This window comes from Simochromis diagramma, unplaced genomic scaffold (genome assembly GCF_900408965.1).
Source record: "Simochromis diagramma unplaced genomic scaffold, fSimDia1.1 OVJJ01000304.1, whole genome shotgun sequence".
Classification (NCBI taxonomy): domain Eukaryota; kingdom Metazoa; phylum Chordata; class Actinopteri; order Cichliformes; family Cichlidae; genus Simochromis; species Simochromis diagramma.
This window is the reverse complement of record NW_024387030.1, coordinates 12486867-12503548: the sequence shown is the minus strand read 5'-3', so window position 1 is coordinate 12503548 and position 16682 is coordinate 12486867. Positions and strand designations below refer to the sequence as shown.

General features: G+C 42.4%; 2 protein-coding genes across 5 annotated transcripts in view; one reads left to right on the top strand and one right to left on the bottom strand.

Moving 5' to 3' along the window:
• The first annotated feature begins 96 nt into the window (after nucleotides 1-96).
• On the top strand, nucleotides 97-4069 carry itgb1bp1 (integrin beta 1 binding protein 1). The gene is made up of 7 exons (XM_040041682.1): nucleotides 97-222; nucleotides 1765-1879; nucleotides 1964-2042; nucleotides 2136-2266; nucleotides 2389-2481; nucleotides 2878-3027; nucleotides 3112-4069. Exons 2-7 carry the CDS (start codon nucleotides 1808-1810, stop codon nucleotides 3193-3195), a joined length of 609 nt encoding a protein of 202 aa, XP_039897616.1. The 5' UTR covers nucleotides 97-222; nucleotides 1765-1807; the 3' UTR covers nucleotides 3196-4069.
• A 333-nt stretch (nucleotides 4070-4402) lies between these two features.
• The window catches only part of asap2a (ArfGAP with SH3 domain, ankyrin repeat and PH domain 2a), a 60937-nt gene continuing 48657 nt past the window's right edge, over nucleotides 4403-16682 (bottom strand). For 3 of the 4 annotated variants that reach the window (XM_040041675.1, XM_040041677.1, XM_040041678.1), the window contains 14 exons: nucleotides 15509-15642; nucleotides 14889-14983; nucleotides 13796-13985; nucleotides 13551-13636; nucleotides 13065-13180; nucleotides 11604-11671; nucleotides 11390-11497; nucleotides 10174-10399; nucleotides 9531-9671; nucleotides 9044-9140; nucleotides 8544-8602; nucleotides 8354-8433; nucleotides 7676-7795; nucleotides 4403-6014 (listed from right to left, as the gene is read on the bottom strand). In XM_040041675.1, the coding sequence (XP_039897609.1) occupies nucleotides 5940-6014; nucleotides 7676-7795; nucleotides 8354-8433; nucleotides 8544-8602; nucleotides 9044-9140; nucleotides 9531-9671; nucleotides 10174-10399; nucleotides 11390-11497; nucleotides 11604-11671; nucleotides 13065-13180; nucleotides 13551-13636; nucleotides 13796-13985; nucleotides 14889-14983; nucleotides 15509-15642 (1595 nt within the window). In that variant the 3' untranslated portion in view covers nucleotides 4403-5939. The remainder of the gene's footprint in view (nucleotides 6015-7675; nucleotides 7796-8353; nucleotides 8434-8543; nucleotides 8603-9043; nucleotides 9141-9530; nucleotides 9672-10173; nucleotides 10400-11389; nucleotides 11498-11603; nucleotides 11672-13064; nucleotides 13181-13550; nucleotides 13637-13795; nucleotides 13986-14888; nucleotides 14984-15508; nucleotides 15643-16682) is intronic. The other variant, XM_040041676.1, reaches the window with a different exon arrangement.

Here is a 16682-nt window from a genome sequence, read left to right as displayed (position 1 = left end):
GATTATCTATTTTAAGTTCAGCAATGTATCGACACAATAATCCGTATTATTCGTAGGATTTTTATGTGTTTATTTTTCCTCTGCGTTGCGTCCCCTTTAAGTGGTGTTGGGTGTAGGCTTCAAAGCTCAAAGGGAAGCCGAAGAGTCAAACTGTGGATAAATAGAAAGTGGATTGGAAGAAAAGCAGATAAACGGTACACTGAGAGCACCTCGGTACAACAGGTATGTTTCAAGTCATGTTAGCGTTAGATAATTCACTCTCTTTACAATGCCCCTCCGAGGAAGTCCTCGGCTTGTAACTTTTAAAATGAATGCGACCAAGAGTGAGTAGGATAAGTTTGAGTCACTCAGGTTTTCTTGTAGCTACAGCACTACAAGCACAGAGCAGCTCGTAGTTTGGGTGATAGGCGTCTTAACCTTTGGTGTCTGTAGCCTGGGACTCCGTTAGCTTCATCTGTTTACAGACACGCTGTTCGAGCCGCACCTAAACGAGGCTGTTACAGTAGCAGGTGTAGTTTCCTGTTTAAATGGTGCTCCTGTTTTTAACTTGGTGGTTGTACGCGTTGTTAAATAGTACTGTAATACTATACTATAATGTTAAAAAGTACAAATAATCTCACAAATTTGTGTTTATAATCGATATTATCAATTTAGGCTCTTGTTTGAGTGTTATATCGTCTGTTATTCTGAGTATTCTGGTCCTGGGTTATTTTCAGACTCAGACGTGATTAAACTCAAGTTGAAAGTGAAATGCGGTTTAGCAGCGGTGGTGACTGAATATAGCTTTTCTAGCCTTAGTTTAACTTTGCTTTCAGAGTTCCCAGGACAAGTACACCTTCCTACATGAAGAAACTACTCGAACAAATATCTCACCTTTCACTTGTGGATGTTGTTATTTTAATTAGGATGTCTTTTTGTGTGGATGACTCAAGGTTATTATAGTTTAACTAAAACTGGTCTAGAAGACTGAGGGAAAGGATTTTAGTTCGCTAGAATAAAAATAAAGCCCAATTTTTATTTTTATTTTTTTTAAAAAGAAACCAACTGGAAACATGTACTTGCCAAAGTAATACAAATTATATAAATATCCAAGAAATCTCATGAATTTCATGAAAGATATTTAGCAGTTGTTTTGAGCCAGCCCTCATTTCTTAATATTTTACTTTCAATGAAGCCACTAAACACACACCCATGAATCTTTTCTTTCTTTAAATTGCCATTAGTGGTTCAGAATGTCATCAGCATGTATAAAGGAGGAGAGGAGAACGGTCCAATGGTGAATGTGTGCAGCCATCTGTAAAACACACTACTCTCTCATGGTTTGGGCTGCTTTTCAGCCAGTGCTGTTGGGGACCTTTTCAAAATTGATGGAATTATGAACACAGAAAAGTACCATCAGATTTTAATCCACTGGGCAGTGCCATCGGGAAAGGGCCTGATTGGCAACGCCTTTATTTTCCAGAATGACAGTAATCCCAAAAACACTACCAATGCAGTAAAAGTATACCAGGGTAGAGAAACGCACAGTAGAACACTATCAGTCATGGATTGGCCTCCCCAGAGCCCAGACCCCCAGTGTCATTTAAGCAGTGTGGGATCATCTTTATTTTTCTTCTTCTCTTATAAGAAAGAGGAACAAACTAGGTATCAATTATTCAAACCGTATATGCTCCTGTGTCCTGCATTTAATTATTTATGGGCTCCATTAACACCTGAGAAGGCAGCCATGCTGCGCGTTTAACTCTGAGCCCTGTGATGATCCAGGTCAGTGGGTCTGGAGGGCTGGATGCGGTCGTCATGGTGAAGGATGTTCCGGAAAGGCAAAAAGCGCCACAGCAGCAGCAGCTCGCAAAGCAGTGAGATCAGCACAAAGAGCAAGGTGGTTAACAACACAAGCATGCAGACACGTGTGTCTTTGCGTTTCATTAAGGCGGCGCTGTCTGATGTTTCTGTCTCACTGCAGTCTGTGGACTCCAGCTTGGGAGGACTCTCCAGATCGAGTACTGTTGCCAGCCTTGACACGGACTCCACCAAAAGCTCAGGTCAGCTTGACTTCCTGTTAAAATTTTGAAGCAGCCTCGCAGTTTAATTTTCTAACTGGTGTTTTTTTTGTTGTTGTTGTTTTTTGTCTATAGGGAACAACACATCTGAGACATGCGCTGAGTTTCGGGTGAAATATGTGGGTGCCATTGAGAAGTTAAAGTTTGACATGAGCAAGACCCTCCAGGAACCGCTGGACCTCATCAACTACATTGATGCTGCTCAGGTAAGAAGCTGGAGAAAGATCTGGGCACATTTTAACTTTAACCTTTCTCCTTGGAAACATGCTGTAATTATTCTGATATAAAACAGAGAAGGTACTGCAAATTTTGCTTCCTCTTCTCATAGCAAGATGGAAAGCTGCCATTTGTTCCCGGAGATGAGGAGATGGTTCTCGTAGTATCCAAGTACGGCGTCAAGGTGGCGTCGCTGGACCAGTGTGTGAGTAGTAAAGGAATAGAAAGGTGGTACACAGTCATTTCGAAGAGTATCCCAAGAACGGAGGAACATTTTGGTGTCTAAACTACAACAACTGAGCTCCTCGGTTACCTGAATTTTAAAAAGAAGAGGTGATGCAACAGGGTGGTAAACATGCTCCTGCCCTCAATGCACTGAAAAATGTTGCTGGCATCAAATTCAAAGTGAGCGTGAATTCTGTGAATGTGCAGTGAAATTTCACACTTCCAACCTTTGATGTGATTTGATTTAACAGTTTAATTTTAACGTAATTTAACTTAAATTAAACATGGCACACAAATGATTTGCAAATCATTTTTGGAAACTGAGTTAACAAATTGAAAAAGACCCCTACTATGTGTTTATGTTCTACACTCTCAGAATGTGCTGCATCGCCATCCTCTCTACCTGATCGTGCGTATGCTGTGCTACGATGACGGCCTAGGCGCGGGGAAGAACCTGCTGGCTCTGAAAACCACTGACACAGAGCAAGAAGAGTGCAGCATCTGGGTGTACCAGTGCAGCAGCTCAGTAAGTACGAAATGGGAGGTTTTTTACACGGTCACTGTGCGTTTCCTTTCCCTGATGCGTGACATCTGCTGTCTGTCTGAACAGGAGCAGGCGCAGTCCATCTGCAAAGTGTTGTCGGCCTCCTTCGACTGCGTTCTGACATCAGACAAGTCCAGAGGCTCCGAGTGAGAGTTGGGATGAGAGCGAAACATCTGCAAAACCAGCAACAGTTAGACAACCAGCATTGTTATTGGCAAAAATGTTGCACCTTTGCTTTCTTACCCTTCTGAGAGGTCATCTAAAGGGCAGATCTGATGGTGCGTAATCTTTGTTATTGATGGAAAAGTCTGGCGTGAGCTAGCTGTTGTTCCCCTTCCTGTAATCCATCCAGTTAAAACAGAACTGTGGTGAATTTTTCTGAGTCACTTCCCTGGAATTTTTTTTTTTTTTTTTTTTTTTGCCTTCTCACAATAAATATTAAAAGAAGGTGTAGTAAGGAGGCAAACTGTTGCATTAAATATAGCTTTGGGACACAACGCAGAGCTTTTATAAGTGTAACGTTAAGTGTATTTAATGTACGCAATGGTACTACATAGTGCTAAAACTTTGCTGGCATATGCTAATTCACGGAAGACAATCATCGGATTAACTGCTCGGTACACAGATGTGACAGCTGGCTTCAAGAGGAAATCACTCAAATCCCTCTTCAGGTTTTGAAACCCTGTGAGTGTTTTGTTTTCTAACAGCAGTATTGGTATAATAGTGGTTGCTTTAGTTATTTTTGGACACATTGATCTTAATTTGTGGGATTTATTCATTTTTAAAGATTTACTTGAGCTTATCTTAAATTTTTTTTTTTTTTTTTTTTTTTAACTCTTGGTACCAAAAGTGTGATTAGCTGGGAAAAAGTAAATTTTAACAGGCTGGTAGCGACACATGTAAGATTTTGTGGGACTTGTTTACAGTTGTGGTACTAACTTGACTTCACCTTGTGAAATAATACTTTGGTCCAGTTGAAAATGTGTGTGAAGAAGGAAAATAAAGACGTGGATCAGGTACAGCAGAGGAGCGTTTTCCTTTTCTTGAGTACGTTTACCAGCAGAGGGAGCTCATGAGACATCATTTAACTCTTAGCTTGACAAGATTGTTTTTAAAATGCAGGTCACGAAATATGGTAATGGAAGAAAAAAAACACTTGCTGCTGGATCACAAACTCTGAAGAAGAAACACACCGACGCCTTGCACTATTTCAGATTTTATTGTTCCAGTTTGTTTGTTTTTCTCCGATTTACTTGCACAACAGAGTTAGGAGTCAATGCAGTGATTCACAGACTGTTAATGAGAATGATTTGAATAGTGTTTGTGTGTGTGCGTGCACACATTAGTATCTGTATTCATGTTTACAGCACACACACAGGCCCAGCTGAGGTTGTGTGACTGCTCATCACCACAGTGCATTAAAAGACATTTACTGCCCGGGTTAACCTGCTTTTTTATTTTTTCCTCCTCTTATTTTCAATATTTTACATTTAAATATCCACAAACAAAACCTGCTCTATTTACACAAACAGATTTAACAATCCAGTGAGTTAATAATCAACACTGTGGAGAGAGTGCGCATCAGCTACCACCCTCTCGCCATTCACAAATCCACGAAAGGCTCCGATTTCAGGTTAAATGCCTAAATATCAACAATATGAACAGAGAGAAAGTTGCTCTGCAACTAAAATGAAGTTAATTACACTATGTTTAATATTTATTTCACAATGCATTAGATAAACTTGTCTTAAAAGTACTATATGAGGCTTAAGCTGCAGGAAGGGTGTTCCCTCTCTCTTTATTTAGCTCATCTGTGAAGAAAAAGACTCGAGGAAGCAACAAAAGTCACAGAGCTTACTCCCGCTTTTCATCTCATTCCCACGCTCTCATTTTTTTTGCTCCCTGTTATTTGAATACGCTTTCGTTTGCAGCTTATTTCCGTACAGACAAAACATGCACTCGCACATACAAGCACACGCTTCTATTCCTCTAATAAGGCAGATGACAGGCAGAGATGGCCTGAGGTGTCAGGACTCGGCATAAAGGTAATTACTGCCTGTTGCAGCTCCAGTCAGCACTGCATCACGAGGAAGAAGAGGAGGAGGAGGAATAACTGGAGTGTTGCTTTTGAATATGACCCCCTGCCCCGCAGCTTAAATTGGTGCAGACAGTGTGCATGTGTGGGGGAAAAGCCTTGCAGAGGATGCATGTTCCTATTACTCTATGCCGGCTCGGGAAAGTGGACTCTCCCAGGTGTGATGGGCTGGAGGCTATTTTAACATGCAGCATCCCCGTTCTCGATTGCCAGTCCGTCACTGAAATTGGGTCAGGGAAAGGCTCCCTTGGGTGCAACTTCCAGCATATTTTAAGGTTAACTTAGCACCATTAGAAAAACCTCCACACGGGAGGGCTACTACATATGTGGAAAGCTGCACCTAAAAGCAGGCATTTCAGAATTGCTCATGCACAGATATGGAATGTAAGCATGGGGACTAAGTTCACGTTGACAGCTGTTAGTAAGTTAAAACACAACGCTGTGATCTTCTCAGTGCTGTCTGTATAATGGAGAAAATGGATGAGAGGAATCCTGTACATACATGTCAACAAGGGAAAAGACAAGAAAAGTGCATTTATTGCGAGAGGACATTCACTACAATCATCTTTGTTTTGTTTTGTTTTTCTTTTTTAACTGCAAGCATTAAAACCACAGAGTCCGATGAGTCCCCTGTGACACCCAGACTCGCTGGAGCAGCAGTGACGCTTGAACGAGCTCGCTCAAGACGCCAGCGGAGATGGTGACGATGGTGCCGATGACGTCGACTGCAAACACTGGGGCGATGGTGGATGTTTTGTCGGTGATAGTGGGACGTGTGATACTTCCCGAGTCCCGGATTTCAGTCGGCGATGAAGTGCACAAACGTAACGGGGAAGGCGCCTCTTCTCATTGGCTCGCCTTCGATGTGGCCCAGCTGCGAAGAGCAAAGACAGATGAGACGTGAGGTCGGAGGACGATATGAGGCAGCCATGACAAGAAAACAGAGGGGTTTAGTCTGTTTGGGTAGAAATGCTTAAATTATTTGAGTCAACTAAAGTATGCACAGACTTCATCTAAAAGATGGACATAGCCACGGGGAAGTCACCTACTGGCTGACTAAAGTTGTGTAGCCTCAGGCTGAGCGTTTGGACAAACACCTGGATCTGACTGAGCTGTATGCAATAAGACTTGAAGCGTTTACTGAGGTTAGAAATCAAATCAAATGAGCAACAGGGTTTGTTTTTGCACCTGTTTCGGCAATAAGCAGTGCTGCCTCCTGCTGGCCGTTATAAAATAATGCAGCTTTCAGGCACTTCAGCATTGGCTTCACTTTTTTAGAGCAGGAAGCTACGCCCATCTTTAACATACAGTCTACGACAGTACCAAACACCACAGAAAATGACAGAGTAGTTAAAAACAGGTGGGGAAGACTTTTCCAATATTTGTGATTTCAACCCATGTGATTCAGTTTTGAGATTTTAAATCCCAAAACTACTACTTACATACTTCATTGGCTTTTATTGGTGTATATTATAATGCTTGACACAAGTATACTGAGCTAAAAGTGTGAAAATGCACAAATACAGTCCCTCAGTGCTCACAGAGAGGGAAACGAGCATTTGTCATGTGTGCAAGTATCATCAGGATATACAGCAGGCTTTAGAGGCTCCAAAGTGCTTGGATTTAGTTGATATACTTCTATATTTTCTGTGTTTGGCTCAGAATCCAAAAAAATACATCTTCAGCTATATGAAAAATGAGCATGTATCCACGTAAATCAATCGGGATTTTGTCAAACAAAACTGAATCAACAGAAACACCATCTAAATCTGCAAAGAGTAATAAAAGGCTACGTCACAACAAACATGAGAGCTTTACACGTAAAAGACTTTCCCCTTTTAAATTACCTTGAGGATAAAGAAGACAGTACCTATTATCTCCATTAAAGACATTTTAAAGGTCGTCTATACCTGAAAGTAAAAAGCTAGGACATGTTTCTGCTCCGATAAAGTTAAATGAAACATGGCAAGTAACAACATCAAATGCTGATCAAAGCTTATCAAAGGAACTACATCAGAGATAAAAGTCATGTTTTAAACACTGTAAAGCATTCTTTCCTCATTATGCCGGTTTTCTAGAATATTTTCATAGGAAACAGACTTTATAGTGTATGATAGACTCGTTTGTGCAGCCGCAGCTCTGTGCTGTTATTTGATATCTCAGACACAAAAAGAGTGATAATGTAGCTGGACATAGGACAGAGAGGAAGCATGGCAACGGGGTCCTCGGGGGGAAACTCTGGATCCATGGAGGGACACAAAGTGAGACTGACTAAATACGGTCATATCTGCAGGGGTGGCTCACAGAAAACAAGTTGCAGCTGGTCAGCGTTCACACAAGGGGCTCCACAGAGGAAGCAGAAGCAGCAGCATTCGGAAAAAGAGGAGGAGGGAATGAGCTCATGGTTTATCAAAGTTACAAAGAACGCCGACATCCATCAAAGAATGTTTAATATCTCAAATCTGAAAACAGTGCAAACATCCAAGACGCACAAAAGAACTTGCACACCGAGTCTTCAACGTGACAGATACTGACCCACCACTCCTGGTCCTCCTCTCCGTCCACCACGATCACCTCGCCCTCGGAGAAGGTCAGCTCATCGGGGTTGTCGGCTACACAGTTGTACATGGCTTTCACTCGCTTTGGCCTCTGCTTCTGGGACACGGGAACAAGCACAGACACACACACAGGATTTCAAGGGCATTTGCGTTAATCTGTGGGATTTTACTTTTTAAATAGCAAACTAAGGCAAAGTTGACGAGAAGATGAGGTTTGTGAATCATCGCGGCACTGCATGGGATTGGACTGGCAAATACCAACAACTAGAAGCCAGCGAGGGGGATTAGTGTACAGACCATGCAAATGAAAGACGTGCACTCTTTTCTGGTTTTTCTAGTCAATTTCAAATCGCTTTGCAATATTAAAACGCTTAAAATGTGCTTACATGAAACACAAAATGCCAGCAGTAGCACTCTCACATGCAGAATAAGGCCAAATTATGGAGTCAGGCTGCAGAAGGGGAATTTACAAGCAAGCACTAGAATCACTGAAACAATAGGGAGGGGACTTACACAGCTCTACAAAGGCAGTAAGCCATGAATTAGGAAATAAGCTGCAGATGAGTCTGTACTGCAAACTGAATGAATATGCAAAGTAAAATCTGGATGATAATTAAAGGGGGGGGATTGAAAAAAATAAAAATCCAGGACTCACTGGGTATGCTTTCCTCGGCATGGGGGCTGGAGGCAGAGACTGACCTATGGAGTTCTGAGGGCATCCTGGCAGTTCCTTAGCTGGAATGAAAAGGAAATTATATCACGGTGACAACAAAACTTTCCATGTTTCCAGAGGAGAAACAGGATCTGAGCGAATACTCAAACAACTCACACACAATGTTACTCACATGCTCTTTCTTTAGATTCTGTTCGATTTAGGGGCCCTCTGCTGAAGCTTTTATCATTTCTGGAAATAAAAAAATAGAAGAACAAAAAAAAGAAAAAAGAAGAGAGTGATAGTCGTACCAAGATGGAGAAAAGAGCTCTTGAGGAAGCTCAAAGGGCTGTCAGAAATTTATCACAACACTATGAGGCCTGTGGGAAGGAAAAAGGAAAAAAAAAGGACAAAAGGACGACTGTGGAGGAAAGTTATTACTTGTCTGGCTTGATGTGGAGCTTAGCCTAGAAGCAAAAGAAGCGTCTCTATCCACTTGGAAAGAAACGCCACAAAACAAGCAGCCAAAACAAGACACACGACCGCAGTGCACAATCTTCCTGTGTATGTGTGAATGCATGAATATTTTTGTGTAGCTCAGAAAGCTCTAGTACATGTCGACACGCCTTTTACGCCTTTTAAGGAAATCTAAAACTTTGCTGTGCATAAATAAATGCACCTTTACGTTCTTACCCTGCGGGAGATTTAGGTGGCACCGCCCGGGACCCCAGTGGCCCCTGACCCGACTTGCTCATGGAGTCCATCTTCATCGCAGTAGGAAGACCCAGAGCTGGAACACAGCAATCCTTTGCTTTAGCTCATTTGTTTACAGTGTGAAGAAAAATGTGACTAAGCTGATGTTGTGACGAGTCAGGAAGTCTGGTTTTAAATAGATCAACTGATAAATTAAGGTCAGAAGAACCTTTGACATATGCATGTGGAAAGAAAAGAAAACTGAAGGTGAGCTAAGTGCATGTGTCGATTATGTAAATGAAACATTTAACAGCTTTCTTCCAGTAAAATGTTTTATTAGACGCTGAGAAGAGCTGCGATCCAAACGCATCTATAAAATGTCCACTACGTCTTATTAAATCACTTCACTGTAGCTCTGGTCAAGACTGAGAACGAGTTTCTATGCCTTAAAGGCAGCATTTAAGCGTGCACAAAACTGGGGCCATACCTCCAGTGGAAGTGAGCCTCATGGGCGGCGGCGGAGGATGCATGTTAGGGGGGTCTGAGGACGACCTCTGTCGGCCAGTCAGGTCTAAAGGACTGGGCTTCCAGGTGCTGGACGCTGAGCCTCCCGGGCCGGACAACTGGACTGGAGACGAGATGGGGAAAAAGGAGATGGGGGTTATTAAAATGAAAAAGAAGGGAGACTAAGAGAGAGCAGGGCTGTTTGCCAGAACCAGCGTCCACTAATAAAGTCAAGTCGTTTCCATTTCAGTGTAATTGAGAGCGACGGTTAATGAGGGCAATGAATGCCGAGGCTGGGAGCTGCGGGGACGTGAGGGGGGCGACACAGCTGGCTGTTCGTCCTCTGCTCTGTTGGCAGCACTCCAAACAGACACTAATGGTATTATAGGCCGACTGTGGCAAGTCACTAGATTTTATTTATTGATTTTTTTATTCATATCACTTCCTTATAGGCAGGCAAAGAGGCCAGCTTCAGAAGAAGTGAGGTTATCTGTGTTATCTGGAGAATGAGATCATCTTTTTTCCATTCATATAAACTGTAACAGATTTATTAAATGCCTGCCGGTGTGTTTCGCTCACAGTGGTTTCTACCTACAGTCGCCTTTATTTCTCCTGTCTGAGCTTACCCAGGTTCCTCGGGGGCAGAGGTGGAGCAGAGTTGGTGGTGGGCTGAGGGGGGTTTGTGTTGACTATGGTGCCGTAAGTCTCGTTGTTGACCAGGTTGGGCATGAAGAGGCGCTGCTTGTCCTTAGCTTCACGGCCGGCGGAGCCGAGGCCGGACTGTACGTGGTGGGAGTTACTGCTCGGGGTGTAACAGCTGACCGGTCGCTCGTCTCTCCGATGGGGGCTCGGCTGGAGGGGAGGCATGCACGTGAGGATGTGAGCATTACAGTTACACAATGTGAGACAGGAGCACATCATATATGATTAACCTAGGTACCATGCACTTTACACATGCACCACAATCATGAACTTTTTATTGACATTACGTGACATAGGTGCACGTGAGCATTCATAGTGAAGTATGGCTGTCATGTGACTCCTGCACGCTCTGCGCAGGCAGCAATGTCCCAGTCATGGGACTTTGTCTTTGCCTTTTAATAAAGCTTCTCACTAATCTTCTAGCATTAGTTTGAATGATTATTTTAGTATTTAGGAGATTTCTCATTTGGCTACAACACTTCAACAAAGGCAAAAACACAACAAAAATAAAATTAAAACATGGTTATTCCCCCCCAAAAAATTGAACCAGTTTCAATTATCTGATGAGTTTTCAATAATGAACTCAGGTCCAATCAAATCTAAGTGGCAACTTTCAGGGTTTGAAAAATCAAGCCAGCGCCAAAACTGCAGTTCCTCGAATGGCCACTTGAGGCAGGTTAACTCCTGCATTAAAATGCACCATTTCTCCTCCTAGATATATATAAGGCTCCTGTGTTAAAATTCAGCCTTGAAAACAACATGTTTAACTATCAATAATTAAACTTGTCCAAAATCCAATCACATTCAATCATTTCAGGCAGCAAGAATGACAAAGCGCATTAAAAAGCACAAAGGAAATAAGGAGTTTAGTGTTTAATTTAAGGAGATTGTACTTAGTGGAAACAAAATAAAATAAACCTCTTGCAGAAATTCAGAGCTCTTCAGGTTGTTTTTCACAGCAGCCTCACTACAAAGCTGATTTGATCTCTCTCTCAAGCGTTAGTCGTTTTCATCCCTTTCATGTTTGTTTGTTTGTTTGTCTCTTTATCACTTTTTTAAAACTCTTTTTTGTCTTGAAATCTTAAAAAAAAAAAAAAAAAAGAAAAAGGAACTATTACTATTCACAAAAGCATCCCTCACCTTCTCATCCAGATCCTCGTCGCTCTCATCCAGGTCTTCGTGCTGCAGGCACCATTCATACTCGACGTGGACGTGGGCGTTGAATTTTCCTGCCAGTGCTTGGTTCAGCTGTAAACACATACGTACGGAAACGCAAATGACTGACAGCTCTTACATTTCACGAAGCGACGATGTGCTTGCAGGATTAAGCCAAGTCTAAACATAGTAAGCTCACCAGCTCCTCACACTGTAGGTGTTTGAGCCTTCGAGCGATATCCAGCGGTGTCTCCCCGGCCTCATTAGCTAGAAGGCAAAACAACAGACGCATATAATCACCGTTGTACTCACAAGCCACATGAGCACAAACACACGGCCCATTTTCTCCCTTTCCTGTCACTGTGACAAGACAAATGTATAATTAAACCGTTTCCCACACCGAGCATCTCTCTGGTGTCTCTCTGTGCTCCGTCTCCATTCATTTGTTATCTGGCTGTTTTGTTTGATTTCAGAGCAGAGCAGAAAGATAAGTGCTGTGAGAAAAAGTTGCCACGGCTTGTTTTCTGGGAACCAAGTGTGAGATGAAGATAGGCCACCAGAGAAAACAAACTCCTGGACTCAAAAGTCTCACTCAAAAGCAACTTTAGAAATACCAGCAGCTTTCATGTATTAAGCACACTGTTATGAAGAAATTCCATTGCAGTGGCCTCTATATAATGTGCAAAAGTCTTGAGCCACCCCTCATTTCTTTATATTTTACTAGTAAATAGGTGCAGCAATAAGAACATTGCCATGCTGATTAGAAGTTTTTCCTATGGTATTGCACGCAAGGTCAAAATGTGACTTTTCTATATTCAGTTCTGACCAGATCACAAAGCATGACGCCATGTTTTACACTCACTGTGCCCCTCATGGTCTCCTCCACACAAACTGATGATTTTATCATTTCATTACTATATAAGATCTGTTGTCATTGATTCTTTAGTCCAGTTCTTGCATAATACAGCACACCTCAGCCTTTTCTCTCAGTTTCCCTTCCTTAAGAATGGCTTCTTGACACCACTTCAGACCTAAAATCAATTCTTTGCCAAGTCGTATGTTATATGTAGGCAGAAAAAATGGTTCATCCCTTAAGTTAGGTGCTTTTTTTTTTTTTAAAGCTCGAATGATTCAGAAGTCAGTGTTAAGTGGCTTAACACACAAAAAAATAATACTCTGAAAATGATCAAGTACAAGGAGTGGATTGAAAATGATAGAAAATTGTCCTAAAAGGCCCTTTTTGACAATTTTAGAAAGCTTTGGAGAGCTAGTGCTTAAACCAGTTAATATTACAACTATAAGAAAGTATAACTGCTTGAAATCCAAATATCAAGAAATGAGGGGGGGCTTCAGACTTTTGCACAGTGCATTAATGTGCAATTTAAATTGTACTGTGATCAAGTTTAATCTGCAAAATTGGGTTTTTTTGTGCTTGTGATTCCTGATTAAAATGACCGGTGTCTCACGCTGTCAGAAAAATGTGAAGGACTAAATGTACAGGGAGAGAAATAGATGGACATGGAAACACCCAAAGCACAATTACCTCAAAACTGTAATTACAATATTTCAGTCCTTGCACTTTGTTAGCTGCTGCAGAAAAAGAACAATGGACTGTTGATGCACTGCGGCTGTGCTGTTTGTTTCTGGTGTTTTTCCTTACCAATCTCTATGGAGGCTTTCCCCCGCAGCAGCAGCTTCAGACATTCACTGTTGTCAGTCAGGCAGCAGTAGTGCAGCGCTGTGCTGCCTTTGGCTGTCTGCTTATCCAAATTTAAACTTCCAGGGAAGAGAAACAAAGAGGGGAAAAACTTTAAATCCCAACACAGAGGATATAAAATCCAGCTTGCTTCTGTCCTGCCTCAGTGCTCCATAAGACCAGGGAGTAGTTTTGCCAATACAAACACTTTCTGTAAGATTGTGTTTTTAGCACGCAAACCACAGCAAAACAAAGCTCTATTGTTGTTTTTAATGCATCATTGTTATTATTATGCAAATAGTTTCTGTCCATAGAGAAAAGAGAGTTAACAGAAAAAAAGTGGATGTCAAGAAACCAGCAGGACTGAAAATAAGCTTTTTGTCTTTCTATGATGGTCCGGCAGACCATCTCAGCATATTGATTTCTGGTTGCCTTCAGTGCTGCGTTTACCTGTTCTGAGTGAGGAAGTCGACGATGTGAAGGGACGTTCTGTCCACCAGCCTCACCGCTAGATGAAGAGCCGTCTCTCCTTGTTCCTGAAATAAAACGATCAAGCATTTGCATGAAATCTCTGGAACGTGTGGTGGATTTCAGGTTCACGGAAGGAGATAGAGAGCAATAATAATGCCACAGATTATTATAAATAGGAGGAGAAACGGTACGCAGGAAAATGTTAACATATGTTGTGCACTGACATGCCCGTTGGCCAGAGGAATGGGCTCCATGAGGTCCACCCCCTCAGCGTAGACTTGGATGAGGGAGAAGATGTCTCGGGCCTTCACTGCGTCGCACAGCGTGTGAAGCCGCGACATCGCATCCGGACACTTCTTCTTGGCGAAACGTTTCTCCGTGTATTTGGCTGTGATGAAGTCTTTCCTCGCCTGCCTGGGGGAGAACACGAGGACACAGATGCTCCTAGCATGTCATCTTGGAATATGCCCGTGCCATCAGGGAAGAAAAAAATCCATTGATGGAAAAACTAATCTGCTGTCTTCATTTTTTTAATCTTGCTGAACCTGGAACTTATCAGCTCTAGCAGCTGAAGTGACCCCAGATCATCACTCTGGCCCTTGTAGGGTGGACGCCAGGCATAAAGGGTGCATGACCATATCTTCATCTCTTCTTACCTCAATGTACCCATCACTCTGGAACAGGCTAAATCTGGAGTAATCAGATCACGCAACCTTTTTCTATTGCTCCAGAGCTGAATCTCACACTGAAACCCTTTTCTCCGATTAGTCTCACTGGCAAGTGGTTTTCTTAAGGCTATCCAGCTGCTTAGCCCCAAACCCTTGAGTCCTCTTTGCACCGTGCATGTGGAAATGCTCTTATTTTCACTATCATTAACAAGAGCCATGAATTCTGCTAATGTTTAGCGATCTACGACCATCCAATCAAAAGTTAGAATCATTCAAGATTTTCTTCCCCCAATCACACTTCTTCCCTCAAGACTACCTTTCCAGGTTTCAATAATGCATTAAACTGTTCTTTCAGAAGTCGCCTTAATTGTTCTCACTCTGAGGATCAAAAACAGCTTTTGAGATTATGATAAAAAGTTGATCAGATTTCAGATTCTTTTCTTACTTTTTTTTTTTTTTTTTTAAAACAGAAGAGATAATCAATAAAAACATGTCAAACTTGTTACCTAAAATGTGTTAAAGGGTCACATAAAAGGATCGCAAATCGATGTGCAGAGTGTAAACTGAGATCAGTGAGGAGACGGGAGCAGCAGAAGAGCTATGGAGGTGAGGTGATGGAGGAAGAATGGAGTGTGAGGGGGTGACTTACATGTCACTGGCCGGGTTGGGTTTCACCACGTTTTCAGCGCTTAAACAAGCCTCCATGATTTCATTAAAGCCTACATTCCCCACATTCTTGGCCAGCTGTGGAACACACACACACACAGAGTAATTAAAACTAGTTATGTGTCATTTTCTGAGCCACATCGATTAACTCAAAAGTCATCAGCTCCAATCACGCCCCCACCGGGAGGCAGGAGACACCCTGAGCTCCAAGTGTGGAGCCTCACAGACTCCACAACGCCCCGTCTGACTGTGGCCAACATGACTGGCGTCTTAACACCAGGGAAAGCAATGATGGCTGGAAGCATTTAATCCCGACCGTCCCTTAGGCAGTAAATCACTACACCAAACGGTGATTAGAAAAGCCAAACAAAATCTCAACTATTCTGAGTGTGCAGACTTCCAGAGGTCTTTTAAAGAGGAAGACGCAAAAGGCACTGTAAGGCTTCTCATTTTCACCCAATCTTTATTTACTGTCCACCTGTCCTTAAAATCTCCCTCTATTTTTTCCCCTTCTTGTTTCATTTTCCAAGCTTATCCTGCTTAAAATATTCCAGAGAGCTCTGGATAAGAAAAAGAGGAACAAGAAGATGGGCAGTGATTTACCAAGAGCTCTGAGGTGCTGAGTACATCCAGTGTGAGGGACTGGATCCGCGAGTAGTGGACTCCCAGCTCCCTGTGTATCCCTGAGCATTCAATGCAGGTGAGGATGCCCAGGTTGGTGGATAGCCATGTCGGGTCTGTTAAGGGGTAAAAAAGGAAAGGTCATTGTAAAGAAAATGGAGAAAAAGGGACATAAACAATGCATGAGTGACATGAGAGAGGAGTGTATGTGGGTGAAAAGCACTGAAGCAGAAGTCACTTCAGCAGCCTGTGAGCCAACTTTGATGTGTCCTTGTGGAAATCCTCTGGAAATATAATGGCTGCCTGAAAAGCCTTTTACTAACACACACACACACACACACACACACACACACAAACACACACACTGCACAGTGTCACAGGAAAGTGACCGAGCTGCACTGCTTACTCTGTGCATGTGTAGGTATATGTGCCTGCCGTACGTACATACTATAATAAAGTACAGATCTGTGGTGGGGGTATTTCATGGGTTTGGGGGATTTCACAAAACTAATTTCAAGGTTGTGGCAGAATATTTCCTCAGGGGAACCACTCTAAGAGTTTTCAATACGAGGAATTTATACCACTGGTGTGCCTGAATTACACTACCTGCTCCCCGTAAGTACTGTATACTACATTAAATTACAGCAAACACTTTGCCAAAGCATTGTGCACATGTCTGATCTGCCTCCAGGCAGGCTTCTAAGTGTCCGCTGCCTTTAGGAATCGAGGATACAAGCGGAAGGATGTTAAAGTCAGTGTTGCTTTTTCCAGAAAATCTGATCGTGACTGCAGAACTGTGGAGATTTCTGATTTGATCCAGTCCCCTGTGTCAGGAGATTTAAATAATTAATGAAGTTATCGGCTGCTGTGCTGTGTAAAATGCACTCGGTGCGGCTCTATTTGGAACAATACTCTTAGGGTCCACTGTATATGCATTTACTAAGATCCCAGCTGTAAGCAAGACAGAAAAAAAAAACACCTGAAATTATATAAGAGTAATATTTGAAGCTAAATGTAAAGACTTAAAAATCTTTAATCCGAATGATGTTTAAGGAATTGAAGAAATCGGAAGATCCTCATGACTGGAGACGCACCAACTATGTGCGCACGCCAGCCTACTAAAATTTGAGATCGTTATGGTTTCTGAATTACTACA